This window comes from Sander lucioperca, chromosome 9 (genome assembly GCF_008315115.2).
Source record: "Sander lucioperca isolate FBNREF2018 chromosome 9, SLUC_FBN_1.2, whole genome shotgun sequence".
In the NCBI taxonomy this organism is placed as follows: domain Eukaryota; kingdom Metazoa; phylum Chordata; class Actinopteri; order Perciformes; family Percidae; genus Sander; species Sander lucioperca.
The window spans coordinates 9,977,352-9,995,616 of record NC_050181.1 but is presented as its reverse complement, the minus strand read 5'-3'; the positions used below and the strand labels follow the sequence as shown (position 1 = coordinate 9,995,616).

Here is an 18,265-nt window from a genome sequence, read left to right as displayed (position 1 = left end):
TGAAAAGGACAGCGGGCAACAAATCTCTGACTGTGAGTCGGAGTCCTTTGACGAAAAGCCAGAAGATTTACCTCTTAAACCTACAAATGTGAGTGAAGTGTACTTATTCTGATACTTTATGTTGCTTCTGACACTATAGTCTGGCTCAACGGATTTTCATTTCATGCATAAAGCCTGACATCCGGCCCGTGTCCCCCCCTCTTGCTATCTCCGCTATCGGGGCTTATGCTGCCAACTACGGTTGTGATTGGTTTATAGAAATGCAAACATTCCAGAGTGTTTTCCCCTATCCCTGAATAGATAGGCGGTGTAGCCAGACCATACTTCAGCACTGACACAGCGCTGTGGAGATAGGTCTGGCAATGCAACACTAGACACCGGGGCTGAATCTCAATCTCAATCTCTCTCTGAAGCGTCAGGTGAATTTGTCAGCTGTATGGGCGGAGTTAGCAATGGCTTTCAGCTCCATGGCTTCCGGGAAGGCTGCTCTCGGGCATCCTTGCCCACGATCCTCACTCCTCGGGGCAGGAAAAGGAGCTTTGAGATGGCCAGGGTTCAGGAGCGAGGAGCTATCAAATAGAAAAGTGAGATTCAGTCAATGTAACATACAGTGGCTTGCATAAGTTTACACACCCATGTTAAAGTTGACTAAAAAGAGGAATAAAAACCATCTTTTGGAAATTTATCTTAATGCCTTAATTAAAAATAAATTTGGAAAAATCCAACCTTTTAAGGACACAAATTTTCTTTGTGAATGAATAATGTATCGTAAATAAATAAATGTTCTTCCTTAAAATACAGGAGGCATAAGTAAGTACACCCTTATGTTAAATTCCCATAGAGGCAGGCAGATTTTTATTTTTCAAGGCCAGTTATTTCATGGATCCAGGATACTATGCATCCTGATAAAGTTCCCTTGGCCTTTGGAATTAAAATAGCCCCACATCATCACATACCATTCACCATACCTAGAGATTGGCATGGTTGTATTTCAGTTAGCCTAATAGCTGGTTTGATTTGCATTGAGAGATGATTTTATGGAAAGTACCCCATGCCAATCGTGAGATATGGTGAAGGGTATGTGATGATGTGGGACTATTTTAATTCCAAAGGCCAAGGGAACTTATCAGGATGCATAGTATCCTGGATCCATGAAATAACTGGCCTTTAAAAATAAGAATCTGCCTGCCTCTATGGGAATTTAACATAGGGGTGTGTATACTTATGCCCCCTGTATTTTAAGGAAGAACATTTATTTATTTACGATACATTATTCATTCACAAAGAATTATTTAATGACACTATTGGTGTCCTTAAAGGTTGGATTTTTCCAAATTCTTTTAATTAAGGCATTAAGATCAATTTCCAAAAGATGTTTTTTTTTTATTCCTCTTTTTAGTCAACTTTAGCATGGGTGTGTAAACTTATGCAAGCCACTGTACAGTATAACACATTTTCTCAAGGGTGTTATGTGTTTTAATGAACACTAGATGGTGCCACACAACCATTTAAACTCTACACAGCTTATTGAGTCCAGTGTATGTTTCTAATTAAAAGTGTTCAGTTGACTGCCAGTGCATGCAGTTATCCTAGAAGTAGTGTCATATGTGTCAGTACTTTTTTTTTTTTTTTTTTAAGTCCATTAAGACACAAGTAGATGTTCTGTTTACTGTGTGTATTAAACCTGATGGACTTACCATCAGTTTTGGCTTACATGGCATGAATGCATATGTTATATGTATAATATAAGTATAATGTAAAAGAATACTTGTTATGGTGTTCTATTTTAAGTCTTCATATCAGTGTTTTACTTATTTTGATTTTTTATTCTGTTATATGTTTAGCCATTATACCACTAGGTGGAGTATTGCAGTCTTGTTCCCATATCCTAAAAGGACCTGACAGGCTCAAACCAGCATTGCATTGTGCTCTTTCTGGGTTCAGGTTCACAAGCTGTGGTAGCAATAAAGTGCTGAGTGTGGAGGAAGAAGCTGCCACTTATTCACTGATCCAAAGCATTAAAACCATTTGGAATGCATGAAGATGAAACCTTTCTACTTTAATGAAGACAATAGTTGCTTGTGATCCTCTGAGACTCAAATGTGTAAAGAATTAGACCATTTTAATAGTGTTATTTATTGAAATCAAAACACAGTGGAGCTGCAACACAGTTAAATAATCAATTGACAGAAGATTAATTGGCTTTTATTGACTATTAAGTCATTTTTCAGCCAGAAATGCCAAACATTTGATGGTTCCAGCTTCTATAATGTGGGGATTTACTGCATTGTTTGAGTTACATTACAGTGAATTGAATATTTATGGGGTTTGGACCGTTTTTAAGACAAAACAAGTCATTCAATGACATACACTTGGGCTCTGAGAATTTGTGCTGCTCTCTGAAAATGAAAGAAGAAAATAATCAGCAGATGAATCAATAATGAAAATAATCGCTAACACACCACGTAATATGATGCATACACTATGGTTTACTGAACACAGTGTTCATGCTATTTCATTAGACAAACATTTTCGTCTTATCACAGTAGTCAATCTTTTGCGGGCCCTCCTGTATGCTTTGGAGACTTGGATTGACTGTTCCTTCTCAGAAGTGATTCAGGAGCAGTGTTTGTTAAAGGCAGGGCTGGCATTACAGAATGTACAAGGAGTGGTGAAGGTCTTTTAAGACCACACAGCGCGTAGTCATTGTAGCACACATTTAGAACATGTAATTGATCAGCTAAATGTGGCAAATTGATGAGTTTATGTGGTTGTGTAGATAGCGGTTTTGGAAAATGTTCTTGAACAAGATGGCGATGGTTGAAGCCAAAAATCAATCGAATCAGCACAGTACTGTGGTAATTAAACTTAAGATGCATTTAAGTAACTGGTATGTTGTGATAAAGCTCTGAGTTTTTTCAGGCTGTATGTCAAGAGGAAGCCTGTAGACAGACACCTCTTCCTCCCCCCCACACACACACACACCCACACAGACCAAGCTACTTCCCTTTGTCACAGTTTTAATTTGCTGCTATCAGCTCTCTGTGGTCAAACAAGACTCAAGATCACCTAACAGGAGGCTTGTGGTCAGAGGCCTACTTCAAAGACAGTCTTATGGGTCCTAGTTTTTCCAATATGGTTGTACTGAAATGTATGCATGTTGTATTTTTGACCGTGGGATTGCTCATCACTCAAGTAGATGTTCTGTAATGGGAATATCATTTAGTTATATAGCATCTTTCATAGCATTTCAATCAAAATACGGTAGATTTTGATTCAATTAAAGCAGCAAAGTGGAACCTAGTTGAAATTTTTTTGCTGCCCGGAAAGCTTGCTTACACACTGCCAAGTTTAAATCAAACCGGATCTAACAGGATACAGAGGAGAAAAGTCCAAGTTTATTACTCCAGATAAATGTGCGGCTGACTCACTCGGCGTATGTCTGCCAGCTTTCTGTGTTATTGTACTAGCGCTGAAAGTGGATAGGCGGAGCTCTGAGGGCTACTTTGCATCTCAAGGCCAAAGAGGATGGTGACCTCCCAGATGAAGCGTGTCCTAGTCTGCTATCATCAGCCGCTTTAAGGGTCAACAACCTCCACCACATCAGGGCTTCTCACTAGATCAGGGCCGTGTCAACAGAGCAGGGCTATAAACATCTTTTTACTACTGTTTGTTCAGGAAAACCTGCGAGTGGATGAGGCTGTGCAGAGCTGTGTACTTACAATGCTTTCAGTGCTGGGTGAAAACATTTTTGAGCCAGGGCCAGGAACATAGTGTTCCTTTTTCTCTGTAGCTGTTTAGTGTGTGACGTCTGCTGGCATTCTGCCTAGCAGGGTCAAGTTGATTCAAATAAGAGAGCATGTTGGCTGACAGAGTCTGGTATGCTGGTCTTGTCTGCACATGACAGGAACTCAGGTTCCTTGTGGATTTTTCCATGAGAACTGATTCCCTCAGGTGTAGTGAGCAGTGATACAGCAAAAAAAGATTGTTTTGTAACCATATCTTGTAAATGAATCAGCCTGATAGTGTATCACAGTGCCACCACTAAATCCATTTTTTTCCTTTTTAATGTATTTTGTTTGTTTGCTACTTGTTCTGCCTTCATGTAAAGCGTCCTTGGGTCCCTCGAAGGGCGTTACAATTATTATTATTATTATCAGTGTACCGTATCCACCCACAGTATGATTGAGTTTATTGATTTTATTTAATCTTTGATGACTATGAATTTACTGAATGCTGAGGCCATTTTAAATATCTAATACCCACCTGATATATAGTGGTATTTTATCTGCAATTTAACACTATGTTCAAATTCATTTAAACATGACCTGTTTCAAAATTGGGTCAAATTATTATTATTTTTTTTGAAGTTTAATAATTATTACTTCATCCCCAGATGACAGAGCTAGAGATCTCAGGTTACGTGTCTGATGGCGAGAGTATTGATGGCACAGTGACTTTGAGTAGACCGGACTCTCCTCTCCAAACTGGTGAGGGCAGCAAAAGGTCAATCAGTGACTGGGTCAGATCTGCTCAGGCGATGCTGCAGACGCCTCAGAAACCGCAGTCCAAGATGCTGTCCAAGACTCCTGAAGACTCTGCCAAAAAGAAAAGGAAATTTCAAAGGTTTGAGTTTTTATTTGATATTTTTTAGTTTTTTTTAAAAGTCACATCAGGCATGCACCAATTCAGCTCTTTGTACTGTGATACTGATTCTTATATCTTAATAGGGCTGCACGATTAATCTAATCACAATCGCGATGTCACTCTGTGTGATTACATACATTTTAGTAGCTAATTATCTGCATTTTCCTTGATAATCAAGTAAACTCATGATACCATTATATCGCAGTCGTCATCGCAGCATTGTAAAGCGCAATCACAATATGACTTTTTCTCCAAATCACGCAGCCCTATATCTTAACGAAGAGCATCTGCCGATATATTCCCGATCCAATACTAATGTTCTCAATTTACTACAGTGTGTGGAACATGAGGTAACATGAGGCCAGGGATTGTTGTGGCGCTAAAAACTGAGTCAGTTACCCTGACTGATTGAATGTAACTGTAAATGATCGCATAAACACAGAATTTTATGACATTATTGTAGCTGATACCTGATTAATAAGGTTGGTACTGGCCCAATATTGATCAGTGCATCTCTACCACACATTATTATATATATCAAGTGTCACAGTGTATTGCCTCATTATAAGAGCAATCAAATGAACAAGACGTATTGCTTGCTGCCAGACGACCGTCAAACTTTCTTTCCACTGCAGAACCGATGATGAAAGGGACACCTGGTGTCATGATGTGGGTGCTGAATGTCATTGCCATCTCCAAGCCCACCAATTCTGACAGATGGCTATCTGTAGTCTTCGACAGCTTGTGTTTTGCATCAGACAATCTTTTTCTTTGAAATAAACAGTTTTACACATGCTTTTGTTCTTACGTAACGTCACCTATTGTACCTCTATGTTTTTTTGTTGCTTAGTGGAGGTCTGGCTGAGAGGCTGAATCGACTCCAGTGCAGACAGAGGTCAGCTGTTAGCTTCTGGAGGCACCAGTCCATCTCTGACACCTCAACAACAGGTGATCCACGCACAAAGCTACTGGATTCTCCACAATTACACCCAGGATGCTGCACACATTCACCTCTGAATCACCATTCACTTTTAACGCTGAACCTGGATTTGTGAGTGGGATGAAGCCCGTCTCTGAGCAGGTGTGATTTTTTTTTTCTTTGTGATTGTATGGAGAGGCCACGCTGAGAGAAGTGCCGGCTGTAGGTTGATCACTGTAGCTCCGAACATTGAACTCAATATGTAGGTGACAGGAAACTGCTTGCCTAGTTCTTTTTTCCTTTCCGTGGTGTACCAAACACCTTGTGTTCTCTTGTTAAGTATCTCCTTTTATAATAGGACACAAGCAGTGCCTTAAAGGTGACAGTTGATTGTGGAAAAAGAAAACACCCACCTTATCCAACTAAGAGAGAGTTTGTGGCGTAATGTTTGATTAACGTAATGTGTAAAGAATTAAAGCGTGGAGGATTATTTTGACTTGACCTAATTTTTAAAGCTCCAATCAGTAGTGTTTTTTGCATTGACGACTGCTTCTGTTTATGTAGAGTTTTCAAACAATTAAAGTCAGATGGTGTGCAGAGTGCATAATTGAATCTTTTAAGGAGAGTTTGTTATTTTTTATATGTTCCACTCCCTGGTACATTCTTAACAATACCACTATTACCTGGATAGATCATGCTGTTACAGGACACCTGTTTATCTTTGTTGCTGTTATTTTGGCGTGTGATGTATCTGCACTCGCACAGGCTTTGAATTGTTGCCTTACATAATGCCCTGCCTACAACTTATCAGATCATTATAGGCCAAGAGGAGGACTTATAGACAGTGTTGGCTTACCCTGGGTTATTTTGATGATTTGTAATCTGGAACCTAAATGCACAAAGCACAAATGAAGCACTTCAAATTCATGTTTGGACAAATGCATATTAAAACTTCACTCAAAATAATTTTTTTGCTCCCTTTGATATGATTTACTTTTATCGTATTAAAATCCCCCCTCTGGCCACTTCCAGGGGTTTTTATGGCTTTACGTCACTGAACTGCATCCACTGTGAGCTCTTGTGGTGCAATTTTCACAATTCAGTGCAATCAAGTTTACACACAAAATGTACATGCAGCCAAGTTGCTGTCTTATCTCAGTTTGATTTACAGCTTCAGGACATTGTCCCGATTTGCTCTTCTTAATTATCTCTGTTGACTTTATTGTTTCTGGCCAGAAGCACAGTCAGCTCCATGGTAAAATTCCAAATCACTCGGCAGGATTCACCGTTTCATATCCAACTCAGCCTGAGTCAATAACAGCTTCACAGTTATGTAGTGCGAATTGTTCTGATGCTAAAAGTAAATTACTCTCTTACGCATAATGAGTCCTACAGAGAGCAAGAGTGCACTCTTTCACACACACACACACACACACACACACACACACACACACACACACACACATACACACACACACACACACACTCAACATATGTGGTGTTGTTGCTCTGCTCTCCAGTGGACAGGCCTGGCGTGCTGGTGCTGGAGGTGCTGGAGGTTCAGGAGGAGTGCAGCATGCAACTGGCGCACTGTGAGCGCCACCGGCCTCCCGGAGAGGGCCACCAACACAGTAACCCTCCCTCTGAGAAAAAAGTTCGTATGCTGGTGTTGTTCAACAGAGAGACTGCTGCCCAGCTGACTCCTGCACCCAGAGATATCGTCCACATATACCCGCCATGGTGAGAGGATGCAGTACATGTCACGCTTTAAAGTCCCCCTCCACTTTAAAATATGTTTTTCTTATTGTTACTTCACCTGGATGTTCGAGCTTCACTGTGTAGAATGATTCATGTGCAGAGTTTGACACTAGCATTTTTGGGGCTTTTCCCTTTATTTGATAGTGACAGTGGATAGATAGGAAAGGGAAGAGAAAAAGTGGGGATGACACGCAGCAAAGGGCCACAGTCAGATTCGAACCCGGGCCGCTGCAAGATGCTGTGACCTCACAACTAGTTTGGAGCCAATGTTGTGTCCAGTATGCAACTTACACAAGTGTGATGAGGAAACTTGAAACCTCCAGTGGACATACACTGAGACTGGACTTTTCAGTAAAGTAGGAGACATGTTGTTGTTGTTGTTGTTGTTGTTGTTGTTGTTGTTGTCAGATGTCATTTTACAAGTCTTAAGTTAATTTATCCTTTTTGTGGAAAAACCGTATCAGACACAAATTCACAAAAAAAAAGTTTTTTCACGTCTTAAAATGTGTCTAAACGAAAATCACATTTTGCTGCAGCTTGCATGCAGTTTGATTTGAATATTTGGTGCTGCAGGGCAGTTAGCAGGGTCTGATTATTATGATTATTAATTAATCTGCTAATTATATTCTTGATTAATCATTAGGTCTATAAAATGTCTGAATAATCTACTGATAACTTTTTCTTGTGCTTCCGTTTTTTGATTTTTAACATCATCTCTTGGCAGGCGATAAAAAACTAAAAAGTTACACAAAATGAGACTGACTCACTATGCGAAGGACAAAGAGTAACAGCATCTCATAAAATAATGCTGAGGAGACATACTGGTTGACAAAATACAACACTTGAATATACATTCAACGTGGAAAAGAAGTTTAAAAATAATTCTGTAGAACTCAGAATTCTTTTAGGTTTGAAGTTTTAAAATGTACTGTTCTCAGCTCACAATAATAAGCAGCAAAGGCCCAGATGTGTGACAGGGCGTAGAGGCTAGGAGGGGGGGGAGGCGTTTGTGTGTTTTCGTGATTGTTTTGGAGTTGGAGTGAGGCAGTGGTTGACTCCAGCTGTTGGGAGTTTAGGTTGAGTGTACTCTGGAATATCCAGGCTGGCGGAAGCGCAGAGGCCTCCTCAGCGCTCTGACGTCACAAACAGCTCCAGGGAATGCTTCACATTCCTCTTCCTGGCAGTAGTTAGGTCATTTCCAGCAAGCTGGGGGAAAAAACACAGGATTATTTTCTGGAGCATTTGGGAGCAGAGTGGTTGGAGCCAAAGGACTGAGATTGAAAACACATGGTGGTTTGAAAGTATCTCTGGCTTTAGCACCTCTCCTTCCCTGTTGTATTCTATTCCTGAAGTCACAAGATCAAATAGAGCCCCCACCAAACATTCCAATTAACTCTTTCAAAGAATTATTTCTCTTCTGAACAAGCATCCTTAAATCCTCTTTTGTTTATGTAAATTACTTTCAGCAGTAATAGCATTTGGTCTACATTTTAAATCAGTCAATATTTTAGCTCAGGAAATGCTGATGACAAGTCGAATATTCTCCAAAGAGATAATTGATATCCAACAGCGACTGGCTGATATGGGGAAAAACCTGGAATTTAGGGCATCAGTGCATCTGGTAAAATTCCTCTTTATCAGTTTCCTGTGTGGCACTCATAAAGGGTTAAACTCCTCCACAATTCCTGCAGTATGTTCGCTCCTCCCACCTCCCACGCCTTGTTGTGAGTGGGCCGAAGCGGAAATACCTGCAGGGATTGTTAATTTACGGGCTGTGACGGCAGCAGCCGGGGCCACTCCTTCACCCGGATACCTGTCTGATGATGACCTCTGCCCACTCACCTGTTCACAAAAGTATCACACTTCCTGGGCGGGTGTTGTACCTGTTCTCCTGAACTGTACGTTCCACTCTCCTAACATTACAGTATGACTGTCACTGAAAAACTAATCTCTGCTCAGATGATTGAATGATAAACGTTTCATCATAAGTACAAATACTCATGCAGTGTCACGTACTACATGTGTACAAGGAATTTGTTGTGGTGCAGGTGTAAAGATGTGTAAAGAGTACTTTACTGTTAAAGTTGGTTGAAATGGCACTTATTATAACTGATTTACATCCTGCTTGGTAATTTAATGCATAACATTGCATCGTATATTATAAAGTGATCATATGTTTTCGGTTGGTATTAATCGGAAAAGTAGCTAATAACTTCATCTCTACTGTTGTCAGCTATATTCTCAAATACATGTTGTGGAGTAAAATGTGCAATATTTCCCTCGGAAATGTAGTGCAGTATTAGGATTAAGTGGCATAGAATAGAAATACTCATTAAGTACAGGTACTCCAAAATGGTACTACAGTACAGTACTTGATTAAATATACTTAATGTAAAGTAATGTTACTGTCCACTGAATTTAAAAAAAAAAGGTTTCCATTGTAAAATAAAATCCAGCCACTCTGTTTGGGGGTGTTTTATGGATATCTAGCTAGCACTGCACATATTGATCATTTGTATTATGTATTACCATTTTCAAGTAAATATTTAGTCTAAAATGTTGAAAATCATTGTGCACGCCTACTCTGACTAGGAGTCCGTATTTCTTTTACCATACGATCATAGAAAGACAAGCAGATTTTAGAAGTGTAACCAACAGACGTTAGGTATGTTCACCTGATACGTGACTAAAATTATTGAATGTCAGAATACCTGCGGTATCATTTTCAGTTAAGTGACTAATGGCTGAGTTGTCCAAGTATCTGCACAAGCATGGTGAAGCATACAGTATGTACTGGATGTGGCTAGAGGTGCAACGATGAATTGATTAATCGATTAGTTGTCAACTATTAAATTAGTCACCAACTATTTTGATAATCGATTAATTGTTTGAGTCATTTTTTTATTAAAAAAAAATAAGATTTCTCTGATTCCAGGTTGTTAAATGTGAATATCTTCTAGTTTCTTCTCTCCTTTGTGACAGTAAACTGAATATCTTTGAGTTTTGGGCAAAACAAGACATTTGAGGACGTCATCTTAGGCTTTGGGAAACACAGATCCACATTTTTCACCATATTTTGACATTTTTATAGATCAAACAACTAATCGATTAATCGAGAAAATAATCGACAGATTAATCGACTATGAAAATAATCGTCAGTTGCAGCCTTAGATGTGGCAAATGCATAACATTGTATTAGTCTTGCTTGACTGCATATAGTGAAGATGGATAAAACAGTGCCATGAACATGTGTGTATACTTAAAGGCAGTCAAGGACAAAAACCTGCAACAAATACTTTGTAAAGACTACATTATCATTTTAAAACTTGATTTAGTTGTTGATTTAACTCTATGAGGCATTTAATTGTGTCCACCCTCTTTCTACCTTGTGTACTGGGAAGTTTGAATATCTATTGAAATATTTATCTTGTGAATATATAATCATAATTGTTTCTAATTATTATGAATCATGCTCCGCTTTGATTCGTAGAAGGACACCGCATTTACAGTGACTCATTTATATCAATGAGGATGGACTAAATATGAGAAACACCTCTCTGTCTAATGGAATACAATTCAACAGAATGACAAACTACCCCCCCTACAATAACCATAAACACCTAAATAAAGACAGAAACAGAACTTAATAACCTTCGCAAAGATCGCATCGACTGCATTTAGTTTTAGCTTGGTCTACCTAAAACTGTCAACTGAGGGTATATGATGATTTGTTTTCTGAATTATATTCTCTTCCCTTCCTGCTTTCCATGTATATCCTAACAAATGGTTTCTTCCACTTCATCCGTGTGTTTTTTTTTTTTTTTTTAATATCTCTGGTTCAACTAGGCTAGCTCTGACATGTTGGGAAGGTTCCAGACACTATTATCCTTGTCACATATGGATGGAATTAAGTCGTCACTCAAACTTACCACAAACAACGGGCCATATAATTATCTGGCTGTCGTTCAAGTTGTTTTATTCTCAGGCTTGGTACCGCTCAGGTGTGTGTCATTTACCTAGAAAACACTTCACCGGAAATGTTTTTCTTAAACTTTATGAAGAGAAGTTCAGCATCTCCTTCGCACACAGATGAGTGGAATATGAGCTGGTAATGGTTCAAAATGGGTCATATGAAACACGGGAGCACTTCAGGTCACATACATACACTGTCTTTGCAATTGATTTGTTTTTTTTGTTTTTGTTTTTTCAATTGGCGAACTCTCAGCCTCTGTGACGAGTGTTGAAGTGTTTTTCCACACCTGATGTCACATTTGGAAAGCGATTTAATCAAGTTGTGCAGAGCTGCGAGGTGTAGCCTTTTAAGGTGTAGCCCTTACATGGAAAATGTGTCTTTTACCTCAGTAAAAAAGGACAAATGCATCCGTTTTGTATTTTCACTTGTCTCGGAAGAGGTTAACGTTTTTGAACTTGTACTCTGCGCTGGGTGGTACCTAGTAAAGAGACCTGTGGAGGTGGTTGGTACCTTATCTTAGTTTGACATTCAAAAGTCTCGAGCTCTCACCCCCCTACGTTTGTGCAATAATCTACTCCATTGAATGTACTGTAAAAACTGAGTCTTTGCATCTGTTATCAACGGAATCACAACCTTAAACTGTTTATTATTGCCCAACACCTTAAATATTTTTAATTTCATGGTAAATTCAGGGTCCCAAACTCAGTAAGAAAGTGCAGAGTCAAGGTGTAGAATGCAGCAAGAGCACTGAAACTACTGCTGTATCCCGAATCTAAAACTAATGAACTTTATCTCTTTGCAGGCAAAGTCTTTCTATAGAGGGTTTCAGCTGTGACATTATTCTGAACACACACTTCAGCCAGAAAGTCTACTCTGCTACCAAACAAGCCAACATGTCCATTCCTAGAGGCCTACTCTCAGCAAAAAGGTGCCATCCGTATTCTTTGTGTAAGATATTTGGACTACTGGAGGAATGCAGGACCACAGAGGGGATCAATGCCAAACACGTGCGTATGCATTGATATCATTAGACTAACGTGCCTTACATTTCATTCCCAATTCAAAATGTACTGTATTTAGTATAGTAGTTCATACTGTGTGAGACATTCAACACACCTTTTTAAACCCCCTGGTAATCAGTGATGGGAATAACGGCATTATAAATAACGGCGTTACTTTTTTTCAGTAATGAGTAATCTAACTGATTACTCTTCCCATCTTAATAACGGCGTTACTGACAAAAAATGCGGCGCGTTACTATATTTGAAGCTGCTTTTTTCATCAGACCAAGAAGATCTCTGAGTCTGAGCCGAGAGGCAAAGACTTTTTTTTTTTTTTTTTTACTGTTCTTCCTTGGTTAGTGGGCAGTGCACGACACAAGCGCATAAATGCTGACGATTGGCTGAGGTTGAGTAAAATGTCATGGTAAGCTAATCAGAGGTAGAGTTGGGCGGGTGTTCGAAAGCACGCATAGTCGGACACACAAGAACAACACAAGCGAGTCAGTCAACGAGAGAGAGACAGGTATGGCGTTATGAAATCAAGGAGAGGGTTAACTTTTCCTGCTACAAATTTTCCACCTTGGTCAGAAAACACAGTGAGACACTTTGTTTCTCTTACTATGACTCTAGAGTACTCGCTCCAAAGCTAATCGCCGTCACTCTCTCACTTCTCCCTCGCTCTATCACACACTCCCCCCACACACACACACACACACACACACACACGCCGGCTCGACGCACACACCAGCGCACAAGTATAAACAACAGGCCACTTATGTTATTTGCACTACAAAGTGTGCATATATTTGTTATTTATTTTTGGTATAGTGCTTAACAAGCATAATTTAATTTTGCCCAGTTGTGGCCTGTTGAGGTGTTGTGTTATTTGTATCGATCCACTATATAAACATAATATCTACATACATGGCATTTGATTGGAGGTTAGTCTCACTTTGTCCCACAGCAACATTAAAATAGTTTAGATTTGTGTACATTGTTTCTGTTAATAATGTATTGTATTAAGTGTCCATTTCATTATAATATTCAGATTTATCATAAATAATTGAACATGCACATGTATTTTAAGTTCCGTTAAAGAGGGGTGGAGGTGGGGTCACATTTGAACATTTAGAAATTTACTTGAAAGTAACGCAGTAGTTACTTTCTGAAGTAACTAGTTACTTTCATAATTTGTAACTGAGTAACTAATTTAGTTACTTTTTGGAAGAAGTAACTAGTAACTGTAACTAATTACTTTTTAAAAGTAACTTGCCCAACACTGCTGGTAATGCCTCTTAAACTCTGTCACTCAGTTTCAGTGCACATTCAGTCACTATGACAGAAAAATGGCATCAGTCCAATGAGCTACTGGCCATAAGGTTCTACTCAGGTTTAGTTGTTTACTTGCAAAAAACAAAATTGAATTCACACATCAGGAAGCATTTGTCAACATTCTTTATACATGTAATATGAATTTATTCTTTTATAAATTCATATAAAGTCACAGGTGCAACTGTGCGAACATGTTTTTGTGTCTTTCGTTTCACAATCAGATTTTTTTTTTTTACCAAAAGTAATAACAATAAGTGGAGGATTTAATCAGTCAGTAACAGGTGCATTTAGTCACTACTGCAGGGATAGAAGTTTAAAATTGGGTTTAAATGTATCTTTGATTTCTTGAATCTAAATCTCTGTTTGCTTCAAGTTAATACAAATAAATTATGGCTGAAAAACATGGCACCATCAGCCATGCCCTCCTTTTAAAACAGGTTTCTAATGCAGCTTCAAGAAAAGGTGAACACTGCTCACTCCCATGATGTGTGTTGACAACAAACTCTATGCAAATTTCTGTGTGATGGCATAAACTTGCCAAGTGAAATTAGTCTTGTTTGTTTATGTGTAATACACGTACACAGAGCATAGGGATGCAACAAACGATTATTTTCATTATATTAATAATTTTGTCTATATCATATCAGAACATAGTAAAAAACAAAATAACAAAAATGCTTATCACTAGTTTCCAAATCCAAGTTGACCTCTTGAAATGTATTGTTTTGTCCAACTAACAGTCCACAACTCAAAGAAAGTCTCATCATATGATATTTAACTGACTCAGCATTTATTCATACTTGAGAAGCTGAAACTGGCATTTAATCTTAAATAATGAGTTATCAAAATACTTGCAGATCAGTTTTCTGCCAATCAACTAATTGATTATTTCACTAAACGTTGCAGCTCTAAGGTGTAATACATCATTTACATTAACTAATGTTTCATTTCCCTCTCTATCTTCCCTTCAGGTTGTGGCCTCCAATGCTCTGTGCAATTTTGGAGGTCCAGGAGTTTTAACAAGACACTGCCTTTCTCTCCTGGAAGCTATAGAGGGGCTGGGCCAGGCTGGCTCTGTGGGGCAGGACGTGGAGGTGGTGGTCCAGAGAGTTTACTCCATCCCTGTGTCCATCCTCAAGCCCAGACTTCCCACCAGGTCTTCCTCAGCTCCTCCTCCTGCAGAAAAAGGCAAAACCAGGTACTGTTGGATAGAGCTTAGATCGGCCCAAAAAATCAAGCCCGAACCTACCCGAGCCCAAGCACGTTGCGTCCGAGACCGGCCCGGCCCGACACATTAACTGTAATTATGAGCCCGAGCCCGATTTAAACCCGACTTTTTTAACACGTGGGCCGTTATAACTGACGTTCTCAACTACAATTCAGAGTTGTTTGAACTGCAGAAATCTGTTTAGAATAATACAACAAGGACGAAGCCTGTAAACTGCGCTGTTTGTTTATTCAGAATGGAACGGATCGCAAATGGATCCGAATGAAGAAACGTAAAAAAAGAAACAATGATGAACAACATATTGTTGTCACTGCCCACGACTTGTTTAAACTGCTTCCATACCTCCGACTTTCCTCCACACTTGCTCAAAGGTAATTCTCCTGTTTTTCTTTTTTTTCTTTACATCTTCAAGCTCCATGTTGCACTTAAGATACACAATACAGCACAGCAGGCCCTGTGTGATGCGTGCGAGAGGAGACGCGCATGAAGTGCTGCATTTTGTAACTGCAGCCTAAATTTTGTACACATTTGCTACTTTTATATAGCTTATATGTACATATTTATAATATTTCTGATTATGGCATAGCTTTCTCCCCACCCAATTAGGCTAAATAGGTAATGGATAAAAAAAAAAAAAAATTGCTTGATCAAGGGTCTGGCCCGGGCCCGGCCCGAGGATAGTGGTGGAAAATAACGGCCCGCTCGGGCTCGGGCCCGGGCCGAGAATCTAAACTCTACTGTTGGACCAGTTGATAATTAGCGGCCCAGTGAGACCTTTGGTTTGTCACTTGATACCAAAAGGGGTAAAGAGAAATCACATTTTATCTTCTTTGTATGCTTCTCTCCCACAATATAAATTACTCTTTTTTTGAAAGAAAAAAAATGCATGCTGGTTTCCTTGGTCTCAGGCCTTGGTGGCACAATGTGTGTAAGTGGTCGAGCTATTGTTCACAGTGCAGTGGGCCCCACAAAGTGCTCACATTGTCTCCAGCCATATGGCATTGCTTGACAAAGGACACAAACATTTCTAATTGAATCCAGCCCCTCTGTGAGCGATTCTGGCCAATTCTCGGGAAAGGAAGCATGTTTTCAGAATATCGTGCACCAGCAAGCCAGAGTTGAATTGGTGCCCACACCTACTCCACTGGGTGGAACAGGTTTGCAGCAGCTTTTATTACCTTAATGCTCTAAAGGAAACAGCAACTATATTGTATACGGGTGTAAAAATGGCATGCCTCTCAGTCTCAGCATTACAGAAATTGTACAGTTGTGTGGAATGGGGCGAGATTTGCTTTAAAGGTCCCATGGCATGAAAATTTCACTTTATGAGGTTTTTTAACATTAATATGCGTTCCCCCAGCCTGCCTATGGTCCCCCAGTGACTAGAGCTCCTTATGAGCTCATAAGGAGCAAGGTTACCTCCCCTTTCTCTGCTTTGCCCGCCCAGAGAATTTGGCCCACCCATGAGAGAGAGACATCATGGCTTTCAAACGAGCAAAGTGGCAGTTGGTCAAGGCCCCACCCTCCACCTTGCCCCCCCCCCTCTCCTCCTCAATAGCTACAGACACAGAAATGGCACATACTAAGGAAAGCTCATTGTGGGACTGGCTCTAGTGGCTGTAATTCTGCAACAAGGCTGAATTTCGGGAAAGAGACTTCAGATACAGTATTAGGGGACCACTAAGGCCTATATAAAAGCATCCAAAAAGCACCATGTCATGGGACCTTTAACTGTGGTTTATCGGAAGTTGAATCCTACACATTGTATTCATATTCATTGAAAAAAACTTTACTCATAGAGCTTGAAACGATTAGTCGATTTTCAGACAATTAATTCCGACCTATTTTGATAATTTAATAATCATTAAAGCCTTTTTATAAGAAAAATGAAAAAAAAAATAGCTGGATTTTAGGCTTTTCTTTGTCACACATGATAGTTAACTGAATATATTTGGAGTTTGACTGTTGGTCAGACACAACAAGACCTTTGAAGACCTTGGGCTGTGGGAAATTGTAGTGGGCATTTTTCACAATTTTTATTGACAAAGCGGTTAATCAAGAAAAAGACACGGAGCAACATTTGTATTCATTTTGAGTTTTGCTTTGGTTACCTGGTGAAAGTAAGTCCAATATTCACTCTCTTTTAGCTCTGTTTTTGTCTCCACCAACTCCTGAAGGAAATATCTAGCTCTTTAGCTGTTGAATGCACCACAATGTTCGCCAGTTAGTTGCTAACTTTGTCTGTTTGTCGTTTTGGGTTTGGCTGTAGCGCAAAGCAGGTTTATCAGACGCTTTAGCTGAAAACAGCTGCTTGTTTTGACTGGAAACAATGCTGATGAGAGCAGTGAGATTTTGTGGGCTGTAACACCAAGACAACGAGCTTAAAGGAGAACTCCGGGCAATTTTTACGTTACTCTTGATCGCTATAAGTATGTGAGTACTGTCGAAAAAAAACGTGCCGAATCGGTGCTAGCTAACTGGAGCTGCTGCAGCTAATGCCGAGAGCTCCCGTTAGCTAAAACGGCAGTTTTGGGGGCATATCATAAAGAGTGCCTTTGTGCCTCTTAACAGACACAAAATGCAATTAAAATGTCTGTGCAACATGAACAGAGCCCTTACACGACAACAAGATGCGTTTTCAACTCAGACATTGTTTAAATTCACCTACCCTGTTAGCTGCTAGCTGCCGTCTGGGATGAGTGAGTGTGTTCAGCCAGGCTTCGGTAATAATCATCAAGCAGCAGTTCCCTATGTATTTGTAGCATATATATCCATTTTGTGTGCGATCCATCTGCTGTTGGTGAATAGTAGTCTCTGCAGTGGTGAACTGTGTGTTAGTTGCCTTACCCAGGCTAGCAGGGCCGACCGGCATCCTTCTAATTCCTCCCCGCCTTCCTCACCTGCCGCGGCCGACAACAATCCACGGGCGCCCGCTGGTCTGGTGGATGTCCTCCAGAGGACAGTTCATGCTTTCGCGGCAAAGTTTTTGCGGCGAAAAAAAGTTTATTTCCCCCTCAAAAATATGTAATTGAGCACTGTAGTGGTTATGATCATATCAGTGACTATGTAACTACATGGAAACGGGACAAATGATGCCTGTTTCTTGTACAGTAATAGCGTTACTGAAGGCTAGCTCTAGCTCCATAGGTTACTCCAAGCTTCTTCCCTTGTGAACACCTCCGCTCTTTACTCTTCTCACACCACGCTTCCATCTGCACACTGCTGTTTACCTTTTCCTGCTACAACTGAAATCCCACGGGACTTCAGCGCAAGACTACAGCCAGCCTTCTGTAACGCTGTTACTTTACAAGAAACAGGCATCATTTCTCCCGTTTCCATGTAGTTACATAGTCACTGATCTGATCATAACCACTACAGTGCTCAATTACCTATTTTTGAGGGGGAAA

The 18,265-nt window shown here is 39.9% G+C and overlaps 1 protein-coding gene and 1 long non-coding RNA gene across 3 annotated transcripts in view; one reads left to right on the top strand and one right to left on the bottom strand.

The window, feature by feature from the left end:
* Window positions 1-18,265, top strand: part of spidr (scaffold protein involved in DNA repair) — a 38,770-nt gene that overhangs the window by 2,902 nt on the left and 17,603 nt on the right. For both annotated transcript variants that reach the window (XM_036004816.1, XM_031294076.2), the window contains exons 5-10: window positions 1-88; window positions 4,397-4,626; window positions 5,498-5,595; window positions 7,087-7,306; window positions 12,100-12,304; window positions 14,602-14,828. The exon at window positions 1-88 is cut by the window's left edge and continues 49 nt beyond it. In XM_036004816.1, coding sequence (XP_035860709.1) covers window positions 1-88; window positions 4,397-4,626; window positions 5,498-5,595; window positions 7,087-7,306; window positions 12,100-12,304; window positions 14,602-14,828 — 1,068 coding nt within the window. The remainder of the gene's footprint in view (window positions 89-4,396; window positions 4,627-5,497; window positions 5,596-7,086; window positions 7,307-12,099; window positions 12,305-14,601; window positions 14,829-18,265) is intronic.
* LOC118495769 lies at window positions 13,751-17,187 on the bottom strand. The gene is made up of 2 exons (XR_004898205.1): window positions 16,970-17,187; window positions 13,751-14,803 (listed from the first exon to the last, which is right to left on the bottom strand). It is a non-coding gene; the product is annotated as an uncharacterized LOC118495769 (long non-coding RNA).